The 19521-nt window shown below is 48.9% G+C and overlaps 3 protein-coding genes across 5 annotated transcripts; 2 read left to right on the top strand and 1 right to left on the bottom strand.

Moving 5' to 3' along the window:
• The first annotated feature begins 79 nt into the window (after nt 1-79).
• On the top strand, nt 80-6777 carry LOC118513504 (cysteine sulfinic acid decarboxylase). Its single transcript, XM_036059353.1, has 4 exons — nt 80-1233; nt 3782-3938; nt 4044-4254; nt 5799-6777. Exons 1-4 carry the CDS (start codon nt 496-498, stop codon nt 6397-6399), a joined length of 1707 nt encoding a protein of 568 aa, XP_035915246.1. The 5' UTR covers nt 80-495; the 3' UTR covers nt 6400-6777.
• Nucleotides 6778-7628: 851 nt separating this feature from the next.
• On the bottom strand, nt 7629-8586 carry LOC118513505. Its single transcript, XM_036059354.1, has 2 exons — nt 8392-8586; nt 7629-8307 (listed from the first exon to the last, which is right to left on the bottom strand). Exons 1-2 carry the CDS (start codon nt 8471-8473, stop codon nt 7883-7885), a joined length of 507 nt encoding a protein of 168 aa, XP_035915247.1. The 5' UTR covers nt 8474-8586; the 3' UTR covers nt 7629-7882.
• A 312-nt stretch (nt 8587-8898) lies between these two features.
• LOC118509843 (brefeldin A-inhibited guanine nucleotide-exchange protein 2) lies at nt 8899-19434 on the top strand. Of its 3 annotated transcripts, XM_036051037.1 has the most exons (4): nt 8899-9090; nt 9183-9937; nt 12083-17172; nt 17371-19434. In XM_036051037.1, exons 2-4 carry the CDS (start codon nt 9676-9678, stop codon nt 17560-17562), a joined length of 5544 nt encoding a protein of 1847 aa, XP_035906930.1. In that variant the 5' UTR covers nt 8899-9090; nt 9183-9675; the 3' UTR covers nt 17563-19434. The 3 variants fall into 3 exon arrangements, with proteins under 3 accessions (XP_035906930.1, XP_035906929.1, XP_035906931.1); XM_036051036.1 differs by having other exon boundaries at nt 8899-9937; XM_036051038.1 differs by lacking the exons at nt 8899-9090; nt 9183-9937 and adding an exon at nt 11693-11989.
• Nucleotides 19435-19521: the final 87 nt, after the last annotated feature.

Raw genomic sequence — 19521 nt, 5'->3', positions numbered from 1 at the left:
GACCGAATCGAACGCGATCGCCGGAGCTGATCTTGAATGGAAGCGCGATCATCGAGCGCATACAGAGAGGAGCGAATCGTGTTGGACTCTCGGTGCCGGACGATGCATTCGGCTGGCGATCCGCCCGGGGGAACCGGCCGTGCGCTGTCCGCCGCCATTGCACTATAGTGTGCTGGTTCATATATAAGAGCGCGTGGCACGGGCCAAAGGAATTTAGTGTGAGCCTGATCTCGCTTCAAACGTTGCGCAGCAAACAGTGCGTGCAGGTCTACCCCGGTACTATAAGTGCTTCGTGCCTTCCCCCGTAAGCTCTAGAGCAAGGAAGCACTGCATCGCCACGAGGTGACCACTGTTTGGCGTGATTTTTGGAGCCCGAATCTCCCGTGTGCCCCTTCCCCCTCGTGAATAGTGTGTGCCAGCAGCAGCCAGGTGGATTCGTTGATTCTTCAGTGTTTCGTTATCTCACGATCAGGAAAATCAGGAACATCACGCAGAATGCCTGCCAACGGTGTGTGTAGTGTCGGGTTGGAGGTGATCGAGGATAATGCGGCCACCTATGCCAGCGGCTCGGACAGTGCCGGTGTCTCGGAGGATGAAGATGTGCAGCAGCTGTTCGTGAACGGTGCCGATCGCGTTACGAGTGTGTCGTCCCTGCCCAAGAAGTCGACAGAGGCGCGCGGCAAGCTGTCGCAGCACGGGGACGATGGCAAACCGGCGGTAGCGGAGAAGCGGTACGCGAGTCTGCCGAACCGTGAGCAGCACCAGCAATTCCTGACGGAGTTCTTAACGGAGGTGCTCAATTCGGCCGTCTTCAATGCTACGGATCGTTCGAACAAAGTGCTGAACTGGGTCGATCCGGAGGAGCTAAAGCGTACGCTCGATCTGGCGATCAAGGACGAACCGGATACGCACGAAAAGTTGCTGGAGCTGACGAGGGCCACCATTCGGCATTCGGTTAAGACGGGCCATCCTTACTTCATGAATCAGCTGTTCTCGTCCGTCGATCCGTACGGATTCGCGGGTCAGGTGCTGACCGATGCACTCAACCCAAGCGTGTACACGTTCGAGGTGTCGCCCGTGTTTGTGCTGATGGAGGAGGTTGTGCTGCGCGAGATGCGTTCGATCGTGGGCTACCCCAACGGAGAAGGTGACGGAATATTCGCGCCCGGCGGTTCGATGGCCAACGGGTACGCAATTAGCTGCGCTCGCCACAAGTTCATGCCTGACATTAAGGTAGGTGTCATTAGAAAGGAGTGTGCTGGGTGTTTGAGTGAGTCTATGGGAAAATTTACAGCAAATAGAAACCATTTTACCTTCCGTGGAGTTATATGTGAGGGGAAGGGCGTAATTAAATCACTCCAATTATTGCACCAATTGGTTCACAAGAACTTAACGTTTATTGGTAAATAGCAAAAGTTTTTTTTTAAATTCGCACGTGTCCACAAGTACGAAAACAGCTTGTAAGGGAAAGCACATGTGCCCCAGAATATTCCAATCGAACGCTACCGGCAGCGTCACCATATGTCTCCCGGTGACGATTCTGCACGGAGAGTGGCATCATCCCTGCACAGCGTAGACAACATTGGCACGGGGTATCTATTTTTTGCCACCACCTGTCTGATTCGCGACTAAATTGACCATGCTGATGCTTTAAAAATAATTCCCGCTTTACGACCACTTTACGAGCCTGCTCCGTAGCTAAAGTGAAAGGGGTATTTTTGTGGTTGTTCCACACATGCGGGAAATCCGATGCGATCCACTACAGGAACTGAACGATGTGCAGGGATCGGAACGTAGAACCATCCTTCACGGACACCTTCGCTGCCCTATAAATAGACCCCATCGTACAGAGCATTCGCCCGAAGCCGTACTATAATTGGTGCCAAGCCAATTGGAATCGATCATAAAAGCTGTAAAAAGGCTCCCCGTGCATGGATCCCCAAATAGCAATATCCACGGCCCACGGGAGGCAGGAGCAGAACATGGCTCAGTACAGAACACTCCACCATCGATCGGTCGGCGGTCGGCCATAAGGTTTTTCAGTATTGAATTATATAGCCTCCTCTCGGCCGCGGTCGGGGACGTCCGTGAAAGACGCTGACTGACCACTTGCTTGCCCGCCCAATCAACCGTTAAAAAGGGGAAGTGTTACTTCCTTTCGGCCGTCGATCACCATGACACACCGCCATGTTTTTTTCTTCTTTGCTCGTTTGCTCGGTTGCTCTTGGGCCGGAAAGGTGCTGTTGGCCCGTAACAACAACATGATGACTTTGGCCCTGAACATGACGATCGAGCGGGCTCGTGAATGTGCCCGGTGCAGACTTGGGGCGCGCAAAATAAAAGGACGGCAGAACAAACACAGAACCCCAACCAAGACAACGGACCGGTCACGAACGAAATCCTGCCACGCGCGATTCTTCGGCGCGTCCGTTGCGGGAGACACGCGCCAGCTCCATCGATCAGTGAACTGGGGTACCAATTTGCTAACCGGTGTGTATGACATTGAAAAGCTAGCGGTGTTGAGATGCACCATATGACCTCTGCTTCCGTTCTTTTCCGGGGGGCGGTGTACGCAACAACAGCAACAACAACAAAAAACAAAGGCACCGATTTGCAATTCCGTCTGAACGAACTGGTTTCAGCAGGTTGTACGAACGATTTCCTCGACTCGTAAATTAATGACCAACAAAAAGAGCGCGTATCACGTACCATCGAAATCGCATATGTTTACAAACAAACGAGCGAAACGGGTTTTGAATTTTTTGTTTTGGGGTTGTTTAATATTCGGCCGGGGGGCAATGCTGCCTGGCCGATTGATCGAGGTGCCGCTATGATCACTTACTTTGTTGAAGGTGATTTGTTTCTGTTATGTTCTGTTGAAGGATAACCATTACGGGTGAGATATTGGAAAAGCACCTCGCTGAACTGACCCATGGAATCTCCCTTCTAGGCTCTCACAATCATTCATAACTACATGGTAAGCGTTGGAAACAAATCAGCAAAAAGCTAGAAACATTGTTAAAGCAGTTGCACTATTAAATATTGCCCCGTTGCTAAAGCTTCCCATTCACTAGAGGCTGGAAATTCCTACCCCGCGGAATTACCCTGCCGGGGAAGAAAAAGACCTTAGAGCTCAGGCCTTAAAACTCCCCCTCCGTACAGAGTGCCTTCTAGACATCTTTCTTCTAGACATACTGACTACCGCGCTATTAGTAGGCTAATTATCACCGGTGCTGCTACTACTGCTACTACTTCCATGTCAGCACGGTTGTGATTGCGATCAATTGATCACATCGCACGCCACGATCAGGTATCGACAGCATGATCAACCCAAGGAAGCACACTTTTGTGATCTTGCCGGGGGTAGGCAGGCAATTAATCAGTAATGGTGGGAATTCTAGCAATGCACGTCACTGGTCGGCTGGATGGAGTACGGGGTGGCGATAATAATTGACAGGGCCTTGAATGATCTTCAGCACTTGAATGATCTGATCGCGCCGCACCGATCCTCAGCTGGTGTTAGCGCATTGTGCAATCTGGATTAGATTGACAATTGATTGAGCGGAACCAGATTACGAAAGCGGTTGAAACTGAAATGCACTGTTGTAAACTTGACGTAGAGGTTATAGCATTACCGAGACGCCACCTTCCAGACGAAGCAATCTTAAGCTGATAAGATAGTGCTTTAACATCGCCAATTGTCAATTATAATGCGATTACTACCGGATACAAAAGACTTCAATGCTACAACGAAAATGTTTCGCTTTCTCCCTCCTTACAGACGAAAGGATTGCATGCTCTTCCACGACTGGTTATCTTCACATCGGAAGACGCCCATTACTCCGTCAAGAAGCTGGCCTCGTTTATGGGTATCGGTTCGGACAATGTTTACGCCATCAAGACGGACAGCATTGGCAAAATTCGGATCGAACATTTGGGTACGTGCGCAGAGCAGAGCAATGGGGACCAGAACCACGACCAGCAAGCAATGTCCTAATAATGTCCAACCCTTATTCGGGTTTTTCTCTCGTTTTTCCCTGCAGAAAGTGAAATTTTACGTGCCAAAGCAGAGGGAGCGTTGCCGTTCATGGTGTCGGCGACCGCAGGCACTACCGTCATTGGTGCATTCGATCCACTGGAGCAGATCGCCGACCTGTGCGCTAAGCACAACCTCTGGATGCACGTCGATGCGGCCTGGGGTGGTGGTGCACTGATGTCCAAGAAGTATCGTACCCTGCTCAAGGGAATCGAAAGGTAAGCTTCTATGTATGTGCAGGGACCAGAACCGGAAGCGTGCTAGGTGCTTGAAGCTTTGGGTGATTGGTGAGTGGTACTTGTTTGGTCACTCCAGATTATCCTTTTTCGTGTAGGACATGTAGAGCCAGAACAGGTTTCCGGTTACCAACTTGGCCAGAATAGAACGATTCGCACTTCTTAAGGTTCAGCACTTTCGAAGGCACCGGTTCGTCGGTGATGATGATGGACAGTCGCAGGTTCATTGTCTATTTCAACCCGCGTTTCCGTGTTGCGGAAATGAATGTGTAGCGTATTGGAATGCTTCGTACGCCACCGTTCAAAAGTGAACACATGCCCTGTAACCTTGCGCGGCGAGCAAAAAGGTTCTCTCCTTCATCCTTGTACAGAATTCTGTACGCTTGCCGTAACAATGCATTCGAGTGCGGGCAGCATCATATCCGTCCGATGCTCGCCCGCGAACCGGCGGCTAATAAAAGTTTCTTTGGCCTTTACTTTCCAACGGTAGCCGCACAAGCTTCAAGCTCCTTTGCTGACCTTTGCATTGGTTTTAATGTGACGCGATCGATTCGATCGGCACACTTTTTTATCTTCGTTTTTTTTTCGAGATCCAGCCACCAGGCATGGCTAATGATCGATCACACACGATTAACGTTCATGATTATTATACTTTCATATCGCTCAGGAACAGGTGTTTCCCTTTTTCATACTTGGGGGGCGCGATCTGTTGATCGAATCGGATGACTTGTAATGCTGTCTTGTGAATTAAATTCAGCTTGCCGTACATTCGAGACATTCTTGGCTCGAGTGGCTGGACATACATTTCCGGACCATCTGACCCGTGTCCTCCACAAGGCGCTCCGTTCCACTTGTCTATCGGTGGAACAAAAAAAAAGCCATCGATACAAATGCATGCAATTATTGTCCGAGAGTGATTAACAGCCAACGGCCATAAGGGGCCGGTTTCGCTTGATTCGCACAACGGTCAATTTTCCGGCGAACTGGAAATAATTCGCACCGTGACTCGCATTACTGGGGGCCGGTTTTGGCGGCCTGCCTGTGTATGCACACACGCCACCGTCCGCGTAACGACATTGGCCCAAAAGATCTACCGGCTATAGGCTCTGTCTAAGCCGTCCGGTAGTGAACGGTCGGAAGGCCTAGGTTGGGTTGACTATTTCTTTGTACTAGACCGTGCCATGCTATGTCGCGCCATGCTGCACAGTAAGGTCAATGTCAATGGCACTACAGTGAAAATGGTAAGATCCTTGATCTGCTGGGCACATTGGCACATTGGGCACCGGTAGAGCAAAAAAAAAGATGAACCGACCGAACCGTAACGCGACTACGGTCATTTTGAGGTAGCAGCAGCTACTAAGGCTTCTAGGTTGAATAGCAAAGCCAAAAAAAAAAAGATGAAACAACCTCAAACGCATGCGAGAAGTAATGCTTTGACAGACGGCGTCTTCGTCGCTAATTGTCCGTGCAGTTGGCTCGCGTTTTCATTTGCAATAATTCGAATTCATTTCCGGCTCATTTCGCAGGTCCGATTCGGTTACCTGGAACCCACACAAGCTGCTCGCCGCTCCACAGCAGTGCTCCACCCTGCTCACGCGCCACCGTAACATCCTATCCGAGTGCCACTCAACGAATGCCACGTACCTGTTCCAGAAGGACAAATTCTACGACACACGGTACGATACCGGCGACAAGCACATCCAGTGCGGCCGACGGGCCGATGTGCTCAAGTTTTGGTTCATGTGGCGGGCCAAGGGAACGGCCGGGTTCGAGCAGCACATCGACAAGGTGTTCGAGAATGCGGAACATTTTACCAACAGTATTAAGGCCCGGCCTGGCTTCGAGATGGTCATCGAGAATCCCGAGTGCACGAACGTGTGCTTCTGGTATGTGCCACCGGGGCTGCGCAGTGTACCGCGCGATTCGTCCGAATTCCGCGAACGGTTGCACAAGGTGGCGCCCAAGGTGAAGGAGCACATGATGAAGGAAGGGTCAATGATGATCACGTACCAGCCGATCCACGACAAGCCAAACTTTTTCCGGCTGGTGCTGCAAAACTCGTCCCTGGACAAATCGGACATGAACTACATCATCGACGAGATTGAGCGATTGGGCAAGGATCTGTAGATGCGGCAGCTACGCGCGAGTGCAGTCCTTGTTGTTTCCTATTTGCTTAACTTATTTTCCTTCTTTATCACGTACAGATGTATTTATTGAAAGCATTCGTTACTAGCAGCTAAATTGACAAAAAAAAAACTCGAATCGAAACAAACAACCAGTGTCCAGTGAATTTGTTTTCAGTCGTACAACAGAAGTGGAAGGATGAAAGAGGAATACATCTTATGCGCCACTGTAAGAGATGGCGAGGGCGATAGTGTTAATGTAAAGTGGATCCGTACAAGTGGAATAGCATCGATATCCACACTGGGTGTGATGTTGTTCACTAAAGAATACTTATTTGTGCTATAGTGTAAGCATGTTTCAATATATACCTATTTTTAACAACTTGTCACGTTCATTTTCAACATAATATCACACGAAACGAATAAAATAGAGATACAACAGACATAATAATGGTACATGGTCGCTTTCTTTCAGCTCTTGAAAGGACCTTAACGATCATCCGTCTTGCCTGCTTGGTATTGATTGGAAGAGGTCTACTTATTGGGAGGTATACTCCAAAAAAATTTAGCTGTCGAGTTGAGCTGTCTAGGCCCAGTTGGGGCTCCGTTTGAGCCTCAGACAACATTAAATCTTTTTATTTAACAGTCTCTCTAGACTTAGAACTGAAGGATGTGCTTTCAGTTCAAAGTTGGAATTTAAGATGATTTTTTTGTCTTTATCCTTTAATTTGAGTAATAGTTGGATACATAAGGAAGTAAGGAAGCTAAAAATTAAAGGCTATTGTTCTCTGGTTTCTTGATAGCTTGGCTCTACAACTTTAAGAGGTTTTGAACTGCCTTCCATTACTGGATACCCTGACTCAGTTTATCCGTTGCTGGATAATTGTTTCTGCTTGCGGGGAGACGGTTGGCCGATTATGGACTTTATCCAGACGAGAGAAGATTCTTTTTATACTAAAACGATTACAGCCAATGGTCAGGACTGTGCCTCACTATTGCTATTTCTTTGCTTAGCAGAAAATTGTCTAATAAGAATAAATTGTCAATGGCAGATTCTTCACACTTTAAGCTATTCCAAAGTAATTATTAAGCCATGAAAAATGAAGAACATGGAGCAAACGATAATGGATAATTGAGTGGATCGTTAATATACGGGACCATCACATTAAAAATCTTTAAAACTATCCCGTTTGCTTAAATACATAGATTATCGTAAAAGGAGCAAAACGATGATTTACTGGGAGAATATGGTCTGTTTATTTTTGGTATTCAATCATTCAATAATAATTCAATAAATTCCGATTACAAGAATAACGCCTTTCAATACACACAAACTTTGTAAACTATGTTCAAATCTGATCGAGCGTATGCGAGATTATACCATCCTAATTCCTAGCGATTTATCACATACCGTTGGTAGTACCATTACTTTCGTATAATGTCGGTATAAATGATTTGAAATGTTTCCAGTACCCCGGCAAACTGCTTCAGAACTGTACGCCACAGTTCGTGCAGCGCCGGTTGCGCAATGCCAGACACGCCAGTATGCCGAGCGGGAAGAAGAAGATGGCGCAAAATATTCCCAAACAGGAATAGTCGTCTTCCAGCATACCGATACGGCATACCGGGCACCCGTTTACGACAATGATCTGTTGGTTGATTATTTCCGAACGCGCAGGCTGTCCTGTTTGTATGGTTACCTGCGGAATGATCGGCACTGTTCCCTTGTTTGCACCCATGGTCCCGTAGTAAGGCACTGTCCCAGCAACGGGAGTTACATACGTGTGAGCTGTGGCGATTGGTTGTTGCTGGATGTATTCCTGCCTCGGATAGGAGGCCGACGGTACGGTCGACGCTGATGCCGTGATGGTGGGGGCGGATGGTTGCGTTTGTGTGGTATTTCCATTAGCAGCTACAAGAGAGAAACAAGCAATGCGCAAGGATGAGTAATGTTTTTGATACGAAGGTGTTCGGGTCACAACAAATGTGTATTTACCAGTGCCGTATTGTGATGCATAATTCTCCGCTATCACTTGCTCGTACGACGGCGGCTCGTTGGAAACCTTTTGAGTAGCCATTTCGGCAAAACAAACCCACTTTTGTATCGTTTCTTCTTTCAGCAGAAAATATTAATTCCCCGAACTGCTTTTGAGTGGATGTGTTTACAAAGAAATGATGATGGTGCTGCCAAATATTGGAGCGGAACGTTCGTTCACGGTTGCTCTAGATGATGCTCTACACACCTTGTGCAATCGTTGTGGAAACAAAACAGATGAAAATCGCTTTTTATATTCGATCGACATGATTTAATGCGTAAATAAAAGTTTAAAACTAGTTGCGAAATAGCTGCATTGTTCAAATACCGGAGAAATGCAGCAAAATCAGTGAAAATAATGTAATTTGCTCAATTTCCAACGAACCCATGCCCATCACTACATCGGCTGGATTTTAGTACAAACAGCTCCGTACTAAAACCGTGCACTGTCAACATGACGTGCCAAATAATCAAAAAATAATGAGAAAAAAGTTTGTGAAAAATTGCCACCGTAATCGAATACGAGCGAGACTGGGCAAATTGTCTCGAAAATATTGTATGATTCCCGGTACTTTATTGTAAAAGCTACGTGGTAAAAGCGTGCTCGAGTGTGTTGTGATTAAGTGTTGATCGTTTGCGTATGACCCGGGACAGTGGAATGTTTGTACCAAGTTTGTGAAAGTTTCGTATGCAGCAAAGCATGCAGACGTGTTGAGTTGTGCACTCGGTCACTCCCATATTCCCCATTGCAGCCCAGTACCCGAAATTGCAGCCCTGCTTTCGGTTTCGGATTTCCTATTCAGCTGGGCCGTTCGCCACGAAACATCCGTCCAAAAAACATTTGCGCTACGTATGGTGCCGATACGCTTTGGTGGTGCGAACGGTACGGGCATCCTTCGGTTGGTGGAGTTAAAGGCGATGTAATCAAACACTTTCAAGCAACAATAATGGTTCCAAACGGTGTGATACGTTTCCGGTTGCTACCTGCCACTTGCTAAGACGAACGCTCACATCCGAAAAAGTACCACGAAATGCATCGAATACTGATGGGAATTGTGTGAAGGATAAACCGTTAGCGCAATACCTGCACAAGTGTTTGGTGGAAAGCTCAGCTAAGACAAGAGGAAAGAGCACAGTTGCATCCGGTTTTGGAGCTGATGCAACTTTGAATCGTTCGGTGCATTGAAGTATCGGTGCCAACGAGTGCGAGGACATAATCGAACCAAAAAAAAAACGGAGCAAACTATGCAAACTGTGGCCGGCAGCGTAGGAAAAACGAGCAATACAAGCAGCGGCGGAAGCATTAGCAGCAGTACGACAAAAGGAACCAGCGGGTCTACGACGACGACGGGTACATCGACCACCAGCAATAGCGGCGCATCTACGACGGCAACGACCAAAACGAAAGAAATGTTTATCCTACGAGCGCTCGAAAAGATCCTCAGCGATAAAGACATCAAGCGGTCGCATCATCTTCAGCTAAAGCGTGCCTGCGATGTGGCACTTGGTAAGCAATTTCTGCCAGCTGATGATTAATATTCTCCAAATCTTTCTTTTTTTTTTTTTTGTTAAACTCCACTCATATCTCGTTAACTCGCTCCGCACGCGTTCCGATTACCATTGATAAGAGGCTGGTCCCCCTCTACTGGGCACGTATGTTTCAAACGGTTGAAGAGCTCTTTAGGTCGCTTTTGGGGCGCTTATTATTGATTATCTGTCGCGGGGTGTGTGTGTGTTTTTTTTTTGTTACGTTACTGTCCCAAATACGATGGTCCCATTTCCATTGGTTCCTTTCCGGTCATTTACCGTTGGACAGGATAGTTCCTCACGATGCTGTGTGGCAATCGAAGTGACCGAAGGTCACTTATAAGAGTGCGTTCTCCCCTGTCCAAACGGTACGCGCCGTACCCTAGCTAGACGCTGAAAGAAAGTGTGCCTTAAAGGAAAAAAATGGAACAAATGTGTAAAATGAGAAAAAATCAATAACACTTAAGTAAGCCACTTGAAAGGGGCCAACCAATGCTTTTGTGGCTACGTACACGGCGTATGGTGACGTTCGGCTGGCTCGAAGCACCCATGTAACACAAGGGTCGTAATTGTCGCCTCGGTTCCCCAGTCCTTACGTACGGGGTGATCTTGCTCGTATTGAATAGATTTGATGATTAAACTAATTAGGTTGCAGTATTGAAGCTCACCGATACGTTTTTGATGCTATTTGCACTTGTTTTTGATTATTCGTGTAGAATTCGTTGGCAAATTTTCGCTAAACAATGTTTGTCGGAAATTAGCATTTTAATAGAAACATTTTTCAGTTAATTCAAATTAAACCACCGTTTATACATTCAGTAAACAGATACCTTTTTAGTAAATCTCAAAAACGAGTTCAGCATATGCTCATTGCACAGTTTTTTGTGCCAACATATGTTTGAAGGAAATCTAACGGATTGGAAACAGATTTTAAGTTTTCCCATGATTTAAGGCGTTTTTGCAATGTATCGAATTTGACTGCATTTTTAGTGTTATAATTGGTTTTGTATATCGATTTTACGGATCCTTTTACTTAGTTTTAACATGTTATCTAATAATGGGCCGTTTTTCATAAGAATTTTAATTTAAAGTATCAATATGCAATTCTTGCAGAGTTGCCTAGAGGAACATGCGCCGGCTTTTCACACTGCAGGACCGTTTATCAAGTCTCTCGAAACTCTAAGCACGGCACGACAAAAACTTTTCCGGCAGCTTCGGTACTAAGAAAATTAGATTGCTGGAGAACGACACTATTTTTAAGGGTTTAAGGTTTAAGGAGACGATTTATGGTCGTCAATCGCCTAGCAAATATTTCCTCAGCTGTAATTTGAAAAATTAGACGGAAACAGTTCAACCATCCTCATGATGGATATCGAAATCAACCTCGAAACCGTTTTCTTCAATTGTTAATGTGGCAGTTATTTTTGTAAAATTTTACTACCATTGCAGGAACATTTACAAGTAGAACAAAAAAAATTAGCAGCAGTTTGAGCATTTAATATATTTGTGTTGCATAAAAAAAATCCAATATTGTTAAAAATATGGCAACCCTCGTTGTGGGTAGTAAAATTTACCAATACCTGCAACCGAATCCGTACCATAATCTGCGTGCCAGGTGACAAACATTGTTAAACACTTCACAAACAGGTGAAGAAGGGTTTTATTTAAGCACAGATAACGCCCCGTACGCCGCCGCATTGTGCAACTGGGGGAAGTGGTTACACTAGGCTCTCCAAACCGTACAGCAGGGAAGCCTAGGGAAGCCGCCTCGTGTCGACATGGGCCGCAACCTACACATCATTCTACCAAGTATACGGACGGACGGACGAGCTTCGTTATTTTTTACGCTCGATTTACGCGTTCGAATGATAAGTGGCCGTATTTTAGTCATCACTCAATCGTCACTGATAGCGGATCGACGATTTGATTCGGTCTCGTCGCTTTTTTCCCTTCACTGGCAAAAAAGCGATGGATGAAGTCTTTCTCAATGTATTCAAACGGATAGAAGATTACTGGGGGTTTGCAGCGAAAGGTGGTCATTTCCCGGCGATTTGTTTTTTCGTCAATCAACTTACGATTGCAATAACCCTTCTAATGCTTTGTTTGTTTCTTTCCATACTTTTAGAGGACATCAAGGAAGAGTTGAAGCAGGCGGGACACACAGAAACCAATGGCGAAACACCGGTACCATCGGCCGCGTTACCGCTGCCGAAGAACGATTCGGGCAACATTATCAACGCGGAAAAGTACTTCCTTCCGTTCGAGCTCGCCTGCCAGAGCCGTACACCGCGCATCGTCGTGACGGCGCTCGATTGCTTGCAGAAGCTGATCGCTTACGGCCATCTGACCGGTAACATTCCTGACTCGTCGAATCCGGGCAAATTCCTGATCGATCGAATCGTCACCACGATCTGCAACTGCTTCATGGGCCCACAGACCGACGAAGGGGTGCAGTTGCAGATCATCAAAGCGTTGCTAACGGTGGTCACGTCCCAGCACGTCGAGGTGCACGAAGGCACGGTGCTGCAGGGTGTGCGCACCTGTTACGACATTTATCTGTCGAGCAAAAACCTTATCAACCAAACGACGGCCCGCGCTACCCTGACGCAGATGCTGAATGTGATTTTCACGCGCATGGAAAATCAAGCATTCGAAGCAATTGCCGCTGCTGCGAGTGCAAACGCTGCGCTGCAAGCAGGGAACGGTAACAGCATGGCTCTGGCACAGAGCGCCTCACCGAACAATAGCTCCGTCGCGGGGCTTACGACGGATGAATCTCCGACGCAGCCGAAATCGATCGAAGAGAAACATCCCGACTACGATCAGATCCGGGCGATCGTGGAGGAGATCGTCGATAATGTGATAGCGCAGGCGGCTTCCAGCGTTGCGGCAGGCGGCGAGGGAGCCGCACTGACGGGGAGTGCAAGCGAACCGGCAATAAGCATGAACGAAACGAGCGAAACGGCCAGCATCGGAGGCATATCGATCGGTGGTACCGATTCGACGTCGATCGCACGCGTACCGTCCCAGGAAAGTATGGAGGTGACGAGCGAAAACGATAGCATCGTGACGGCCAAGTTTACTCACATCCTGCAGAAGGATGCCTTCCTGGTGTTCCGTGCGCTGTGCAAACTGTCTATGAAACCCCTGCCCGAAGGTCACCCGGATCCGAAGTCGCACGAGCTGCGGTCGAAAATTCTGTCCCTCCATCTACTGCTCTCGATCCTGCAGAACGCCGGACCGGTGTTCCGTTCGAACGAAATGTTCATCATGGCAATCAAGCAGTACCTGTGCGTGGCTCTCTCGAAGAACGGTGGCAGCGCCGTGCCGGAGGTGTTCGAGCTGTCGCTCTCGATCTTCGTCGCGCTGCTGTCGAACTTTAAAATTCATCTCAAAAAGCAGATCGAGGTGTTTTTTAAGGAAATTTTCCTCAACATTCTCGAAGCGCCCAGCTCGTCGTTCGAGCACAAATGGATGGTCATTCAGGCGCTGACACGAATCTGTGCCGATGCGCAAAGTGTGGTGGACATTTACGTGAACTATGATTGTGACTTTTCCGCGGCCAATTTGTTCGAACGGCTGGTGAACGATTTGTCGAAAATCGGGCAAGGCCGGCAAGCGCTGGAGCTGGGCACGTCGGTCAATCAGGAGAAATCGATGCGCATCCGTGGGCTGGAATGTTTGGTGTCGATCCTGAAGTGTATGGTTGAGTGGAGCAAAGATCTGTACGTGAATCCGAACTCGCAAACCACGCTCGGAGATCCGCCGTCCGTTGCCGGGGGCGCGGTGGTCGAACGTAAGGCGGCCAGCTCGCTGAATGTGAGCGCCGGATCGCCGGTGGATGATGCCGTGCACGAAATGTCGATGAAATCGCACGGTGGATCGAGCGTTAGCATCAATTCACTCGGCAGCACCAACACTTCGGGAGGCAACCGGGAAGTGCTCGATCTGCCCGAGGAGCTGGAAGAGCGCAAGCAACGCAAGGAGGTCATGGAGACGGGTATCGACATGTTTAACCGGAAACCGAAGAAGGGGATCGTGTTCCTGCAGGAACGGGGACTGCTCGGTACGCCGGTGGAAGATGTGGCACGGTGGCTGCACGAGGATGAACGGCTGGACAAAACGCAGATCGGAGACTACCTGGGGGAGAACGACGAGCACAGCAAAACGGTCATGTGCGCGTACATCGATGCGATGAACTTTGCCGAGCTAGACATTGTCGCTGCGCTGCGCTACTTTCTGGAGGGTTTCCGGTTGCCGGGCGAGGCGCAAAAAATTGACCGACTGATGGAGAAGTTTGCGTCGCGCTACTGTGACTGCAATCCGAACAACACGCTGTTCGCCAGTGCCGACACGGTGTACGTGCTGGCGTTCTCCGTGATAATGCTGACGACGGATCTGCATTCGCCGCAGGTGAAGCACAAGATGACGAAGGAGCAGTACATCAAGATGAACCGGGGCATCAGCGACAACAAGGATCTGCCGGAGGAGTATCTGTCGCAGATTTACGACGAGATAGCGGGCCACGAGATTAAGATGAAGAACACCGTAGCGAACAAGCCGGCCGGCAAGCAGATCATTGTGAACGAAAAGAAGCGCAAGCTGTTGTGGAACTTGGAGATGGAGGCTCTGTCGACGACGGCCAAAAATCTGATGGAGTCGGTGTCGCACGTGAAAGCGTCCTTTACCTCGGCAAAGCATCTCGAGCATGTGCGGCCGATGTTTAAGATGGCGTGGACCTCCTTTCTGGCGGCGTTTTCCGTCGGGCTGCAGGATTGTGACGATCCGGAAATTGCATCCCTCTGTCTGGATGGTATACGGTGTGCGGTACGTATTGCGTGCATCTTTCACATGAGCCTCGAGCGTGACGCGTACGTGCAAGCGTTGGCTCGATTCACGCTGCTTACGGCCAACTCACCGATTAACGAGATGAAGGCTAAAAACATTGACACGATCAAAACGCTCATCATGGTGGCACACACGGACGGTAACTATCTTGGGTCGAGCTGGTTGGACATCGTGAAATGCATTTCCCACCTGGAGCTGGCGCAGCTGATCGGTACCGGTGTGCGGCCCGAATTCCTGTCCGGTCCGGCATCGCACCGGGACACGCTGGACCCAAGCGCGAAGGAACATATCGGAGAAACGAGCTCGCAAAGCATTGTGGTGGCGGTCGATCGGATCTTTACCGGCTCGATCCGTCTGGACGGTGACGCAATAGTGGACTTTGTGAAGGCGCTCTGTCAGGTATCGCTGGACGAGTTGACGCGCCCGCAGCCGCGGATGTTTTCGCTGCAGAAGATTGTGGAGATTTCGTACTACAACATGGGACGTATCAGGTTGCAGTGGTCGCGCATCTGGCAGATTTTGGGCGAACACTTCAATGCGGTCGGCTGCAACACGAACGAGGAGATAGCGTTCTTCGCGCTGGACTCACTGCGCCAGCTGTCGATGAAGTTTATCGAGAAGGGCGAGTTTACCAACTTCCGGTTCCAGAAAGACTTCCTGCGACCGTTCGAGCACATCATGAAGAAAAACCATTCGCCCGCGATCCGCGATATGGTGGTGCGGTGCGTAGCGCAGATGGTTAACTCGCAGGCGCACAACATCAAATCGGGCTGGAAGAATATCTTTTCCGTGTTTCACCTAGCGGCGGGCGATCATGACGAGGGTATCGTGGATTTGGCGTTCCAGACGACGCGCAAGATCATTAACGATCTGTACCAGAGCCAGTTCCACATCATGATCGATTCGTTCCAGGACGCCGTCAAGTGCCTGTCGGAGTTTGCGTGCAACGCGCGGTTCCCGGACACGAGCATGGAAGCGATCCGGCTCGTGCGGACGTGTGCGATCTGTGTGAACGACGCACCCAACCTGTTTGCCGAGCATGCGGGCATGGAGAACGATGTGTCCGTACCGGAGGAGGATCGGGTGTGGGTGCGCGGCTGGTTCCCGATGCTGTTCTCCCTGTCCTGTGTGGTGAATCGCTGCAAGCTGGACGTGCGAACGCGCGGGCTGACCGTGCTGTTCGAGATCGTGAAAACGCACGGCGATGCGTTCCGGGCCAACTGGTGGCGCGATCTGTTCAATGTGCTGTTCCGCATCTTTGACAACATGAAGCTACCCGAGCACCAAACGGAAAAAGCCGAATGGATGACAACGACCTGCAATCACGCGCTGTACGCAATCATCGACGTCTTTACGCAGTATTTCGATATCCTTGGCCCGATGCTGTTGGCGGACCTGTACTGTCAGCTTCACTGGTGTGTACAGCAAAACAATGAACAGCTGGCACGGTCCGGAACGAACTGTCTGGAAAACTTGGTCATCTCGAACGGGCTCAAATTTAGCGAAGGCACGTGGAGCAACACGTGTCAGTGTATGCTGGACATCTTCAACAGTACGCTACCGAATGAGCTGCTCACGTGGAAACCGGATCCATTGCCACAGTCGATCGTGGGCAGCGGTGCGAACGTTCCCCGGGTGCACGAGAATGGCGACGTACCACGGCACGGCATCCTGAAGCGCTCCGGATCGCAACATTCAATGCACGGGCAGGATGCTCATGCGGTGGGTGAGCAAGGCAGCGCTACCAGCCTGTCGTCCGGTGGTACCGCCAACACGTCCGTACTGTTCTCCAACCTGCTGATTAAATGCGTCGTACAGCTGGAGCTGATACAGACGATCGACAATATCGTTTTCTTCCCGGCGACTTCACGCAAGGAGGATGCGGAAACGCTCGCCCAAGCAACGGCCGAACTGAGCGCCGTTAATCAGCACGCCGCGTCCTACCCTTCGTCCCTTTCCGGGGAGGAGTGTCAGCGCGAGGAGCAGGGCATGTACAGCTATCTGAACACACCGCATCTGCTGCAGTTGGTCGATTGTTTGCTGCAGAGCCATCGGTTTGCCAAACAGTTCAACTCGAACAACGACCAGCGGACGGTGTTGTGGAAGGCCGGGTTCAAGGGTTCGCTGAAGCCAAATCTGTTGAAGCAGGAAACGCAATCGCTCGCGTGCGTGCTGCGCATACTGTTCAAGATGTACAGTGATGAGAACCGGCGACGGGACTGGCAGGACATCGAGCAGCAGCTGATCGGTGTGTGTACGGAGGCGCTGGATTACTTCCTCTCGCTGCCAAGTGAACCGCATCGGGATGCGTGGACATCGTTGCTGCTGCTGGTGATGACGCGGTTGCTGAAAATGTCCGATGCTAGGGTGAGTTCTTTTTATTACAATCTATTTACGTGCTATATTCAAGAGAGTTTTCTTTTCGTAATTAAACGATCACTCTTTACGACACTTCGGACGACGCTTGGTTAAATCTTAATTGAATTCCCTCAGCTGATTTTTTGTTGTTGAATCCCTGCCTGGCTATTTTAAAATTATGTTTGTCTGTATTGATTCGCTTTCCAGTTTGCGGCCCACATTGGCAGCTATTACGTGTTTCTGTGCGATCTGACCTGCGTTGATCTGAAGCCGGAACTGCGCACGGTATTGCGCCGAGTTTTCCTGCGTATCAGCCCAGTATTTGGAATCTCGAGTGCCACTGCTGGCGGAGCGTCCGGTGCAAATGCGTCCAACACTGTACCCATGGCAGCTACCTAGTATCGGCGGCACGGCTCAATCTCTCGTACCGCTACCACTGCTGCTAACACAACTACCAACGGCGACAGTCACAGTAGGACACAGCGCCAACCACAGTACCACCAGCAGTGGCGGCAGAACGTACCAACGCATGCAATGCTGTACCGTCCTGCTTATGCCGCACCGTACCACCCGCAAGCTATGCGATCTTCCTCCCTTGCATCTACCACCGGCTGCCAGTGTCATCGTTGGCGTGCGATAGCACTCGCCAACCGGAACGGCTTGCGTTCCTTCCCGTCCTCCCCGGAACGTCAGCGTAGTCGACCGGTGCATCAAAGGCGCACTAGTGGCGTTTTAGGTGCTTTCGGCATTGGTGGCAGCACTAGAGCGGGACCCCCGGTTGGGGTGCGCAGTAACACTAGAGGCAACAGTAGTAGTAGTAGTAGTAGCACTAAAAATATCATTACCACTACCTCTAGCAATAATGATGGCGGTAGTACAGCACCACGTTTCACATCGTTCGTTCCTTCCTTCGCACGCCGCCAATCCACGTCCACTTCCTCCGCTTGCTCATCTTCGGCCTTCTATCCGGTGGGTACATACTATTCGGCGCATCGGGTTACCATTTCCGGTAGGATGGGTGGTAACGGTAAGAACGTTTCCTCCTGGACCGAAAATCGTCTATTGTAGTCAGGTGATGAGATGAGAGATAGAACGGCGCACTTAGTGCACCTTTTTTTTTGGTTAGATCTTTACGAGCGTCACCAACTACACGAGTTCCAAGATGAAACATTAGGAAAAATTGTTCCATTCAGTGTTTTTGAATCCAAAGAAAACGAAGATCGAACGGTAGTAAGACACATTAGACACGCAAAAAAAAAAACACTTTCCAAAATTGAGATATTGTTATGTTCATACATTTTAATCGTTGTTGTATTTTAGGGCCGAATTTTACGTTCATGACCGTCGCAACTCACACACTCACACCGGAATGACCGGCTACTTGTTTGAGGTATGTAAAGGCACTTTTGCTGCAACGATAGAGGGACGTGTGATGTGTGCTTTGTAAATAGTACAATCATTGCTTGAATTGAATTCTGAACTAATGCGGCCACTAGCTGCGCTTTGCTTAGGACGAGTATTCACGCACCTTTCACCACTTGAAAGCAATTTGCGGAAGGTAGAGTGCTAGATTTTTTTCATATAACAGGGTGTGAGCGCGGGAATAACACGTTGCCAGGTAACACTATTTAACCAGTAAAGTATCAAGTAAAGCAAATCGCAACAGTAAAACAGCAAACAAACAAAAGAGTGAATAGAAAAGGTTAGAAATAAAGCAAACAAACAAAAAACACTCAAATGCAACCGTTTGATGGTTGTGCCGTCGGTGTGTTTGTGGGAAGTAGCTAAAGAAAGCAACAAAAAACACATTAAACACTAGTGAATCGCTTTGTATACATGGGGGTTGGGTTAATGAGAGATTTCATGTAACGATCAAGAAACAAATCAAATCGATAGCGAGCGATCGGGCAGCAGTTACGAGCTCGGGCGTGTACTATTAAGGCACTGACTGTTGTTCCGTTTCCGGTAGAGGTTTTGGCCGCGCGTTTTTTGAGTACATACAAATTATGTTACATTTTGGCATTTCACAACCTCGGCACGAGCTCTACGATAGGGTATGTTTAGCGGTGGTGGTCCGGTCCAGCCGGTCCAGCAATAGTAGGAACAGTCAAGGCAAAGCATGGAATGATGTTGTAACATATACTCTGTGATCGAGACCGAGCAAGCAAGCAAGCGTACGAGCGTATGAAGGTGATAAATTAATCCATCTATTTGTTATATGAAATCATTACCGAAAGAGAAGAATATACAGTATATATAGTATAATATATACTAATCTGCGTACGATTAAAAAAATACATGCCGCTGTGGCGTTTGTTCCATTTAATAGGAAGTGGCGAGCCGCAGTCTGGCATTCCG

This window comes from Anopheles stephensi, chromosome 3 (genome assembly GCF_013141755.1).
Source record: "Anopheles stephensi strain Indian chromosome 3, UCI_ANSTEP_V1.0, whole genome shotgun sequence".
NCBI lineage: Eukaryota > Metazoa > Arthropoda > Insecta > Diptera > Culicidae > Anopheles > Anopheles stephensi.
This window is presented reverse-complemented; position numbering and strand designations above follow the sequence as displayed.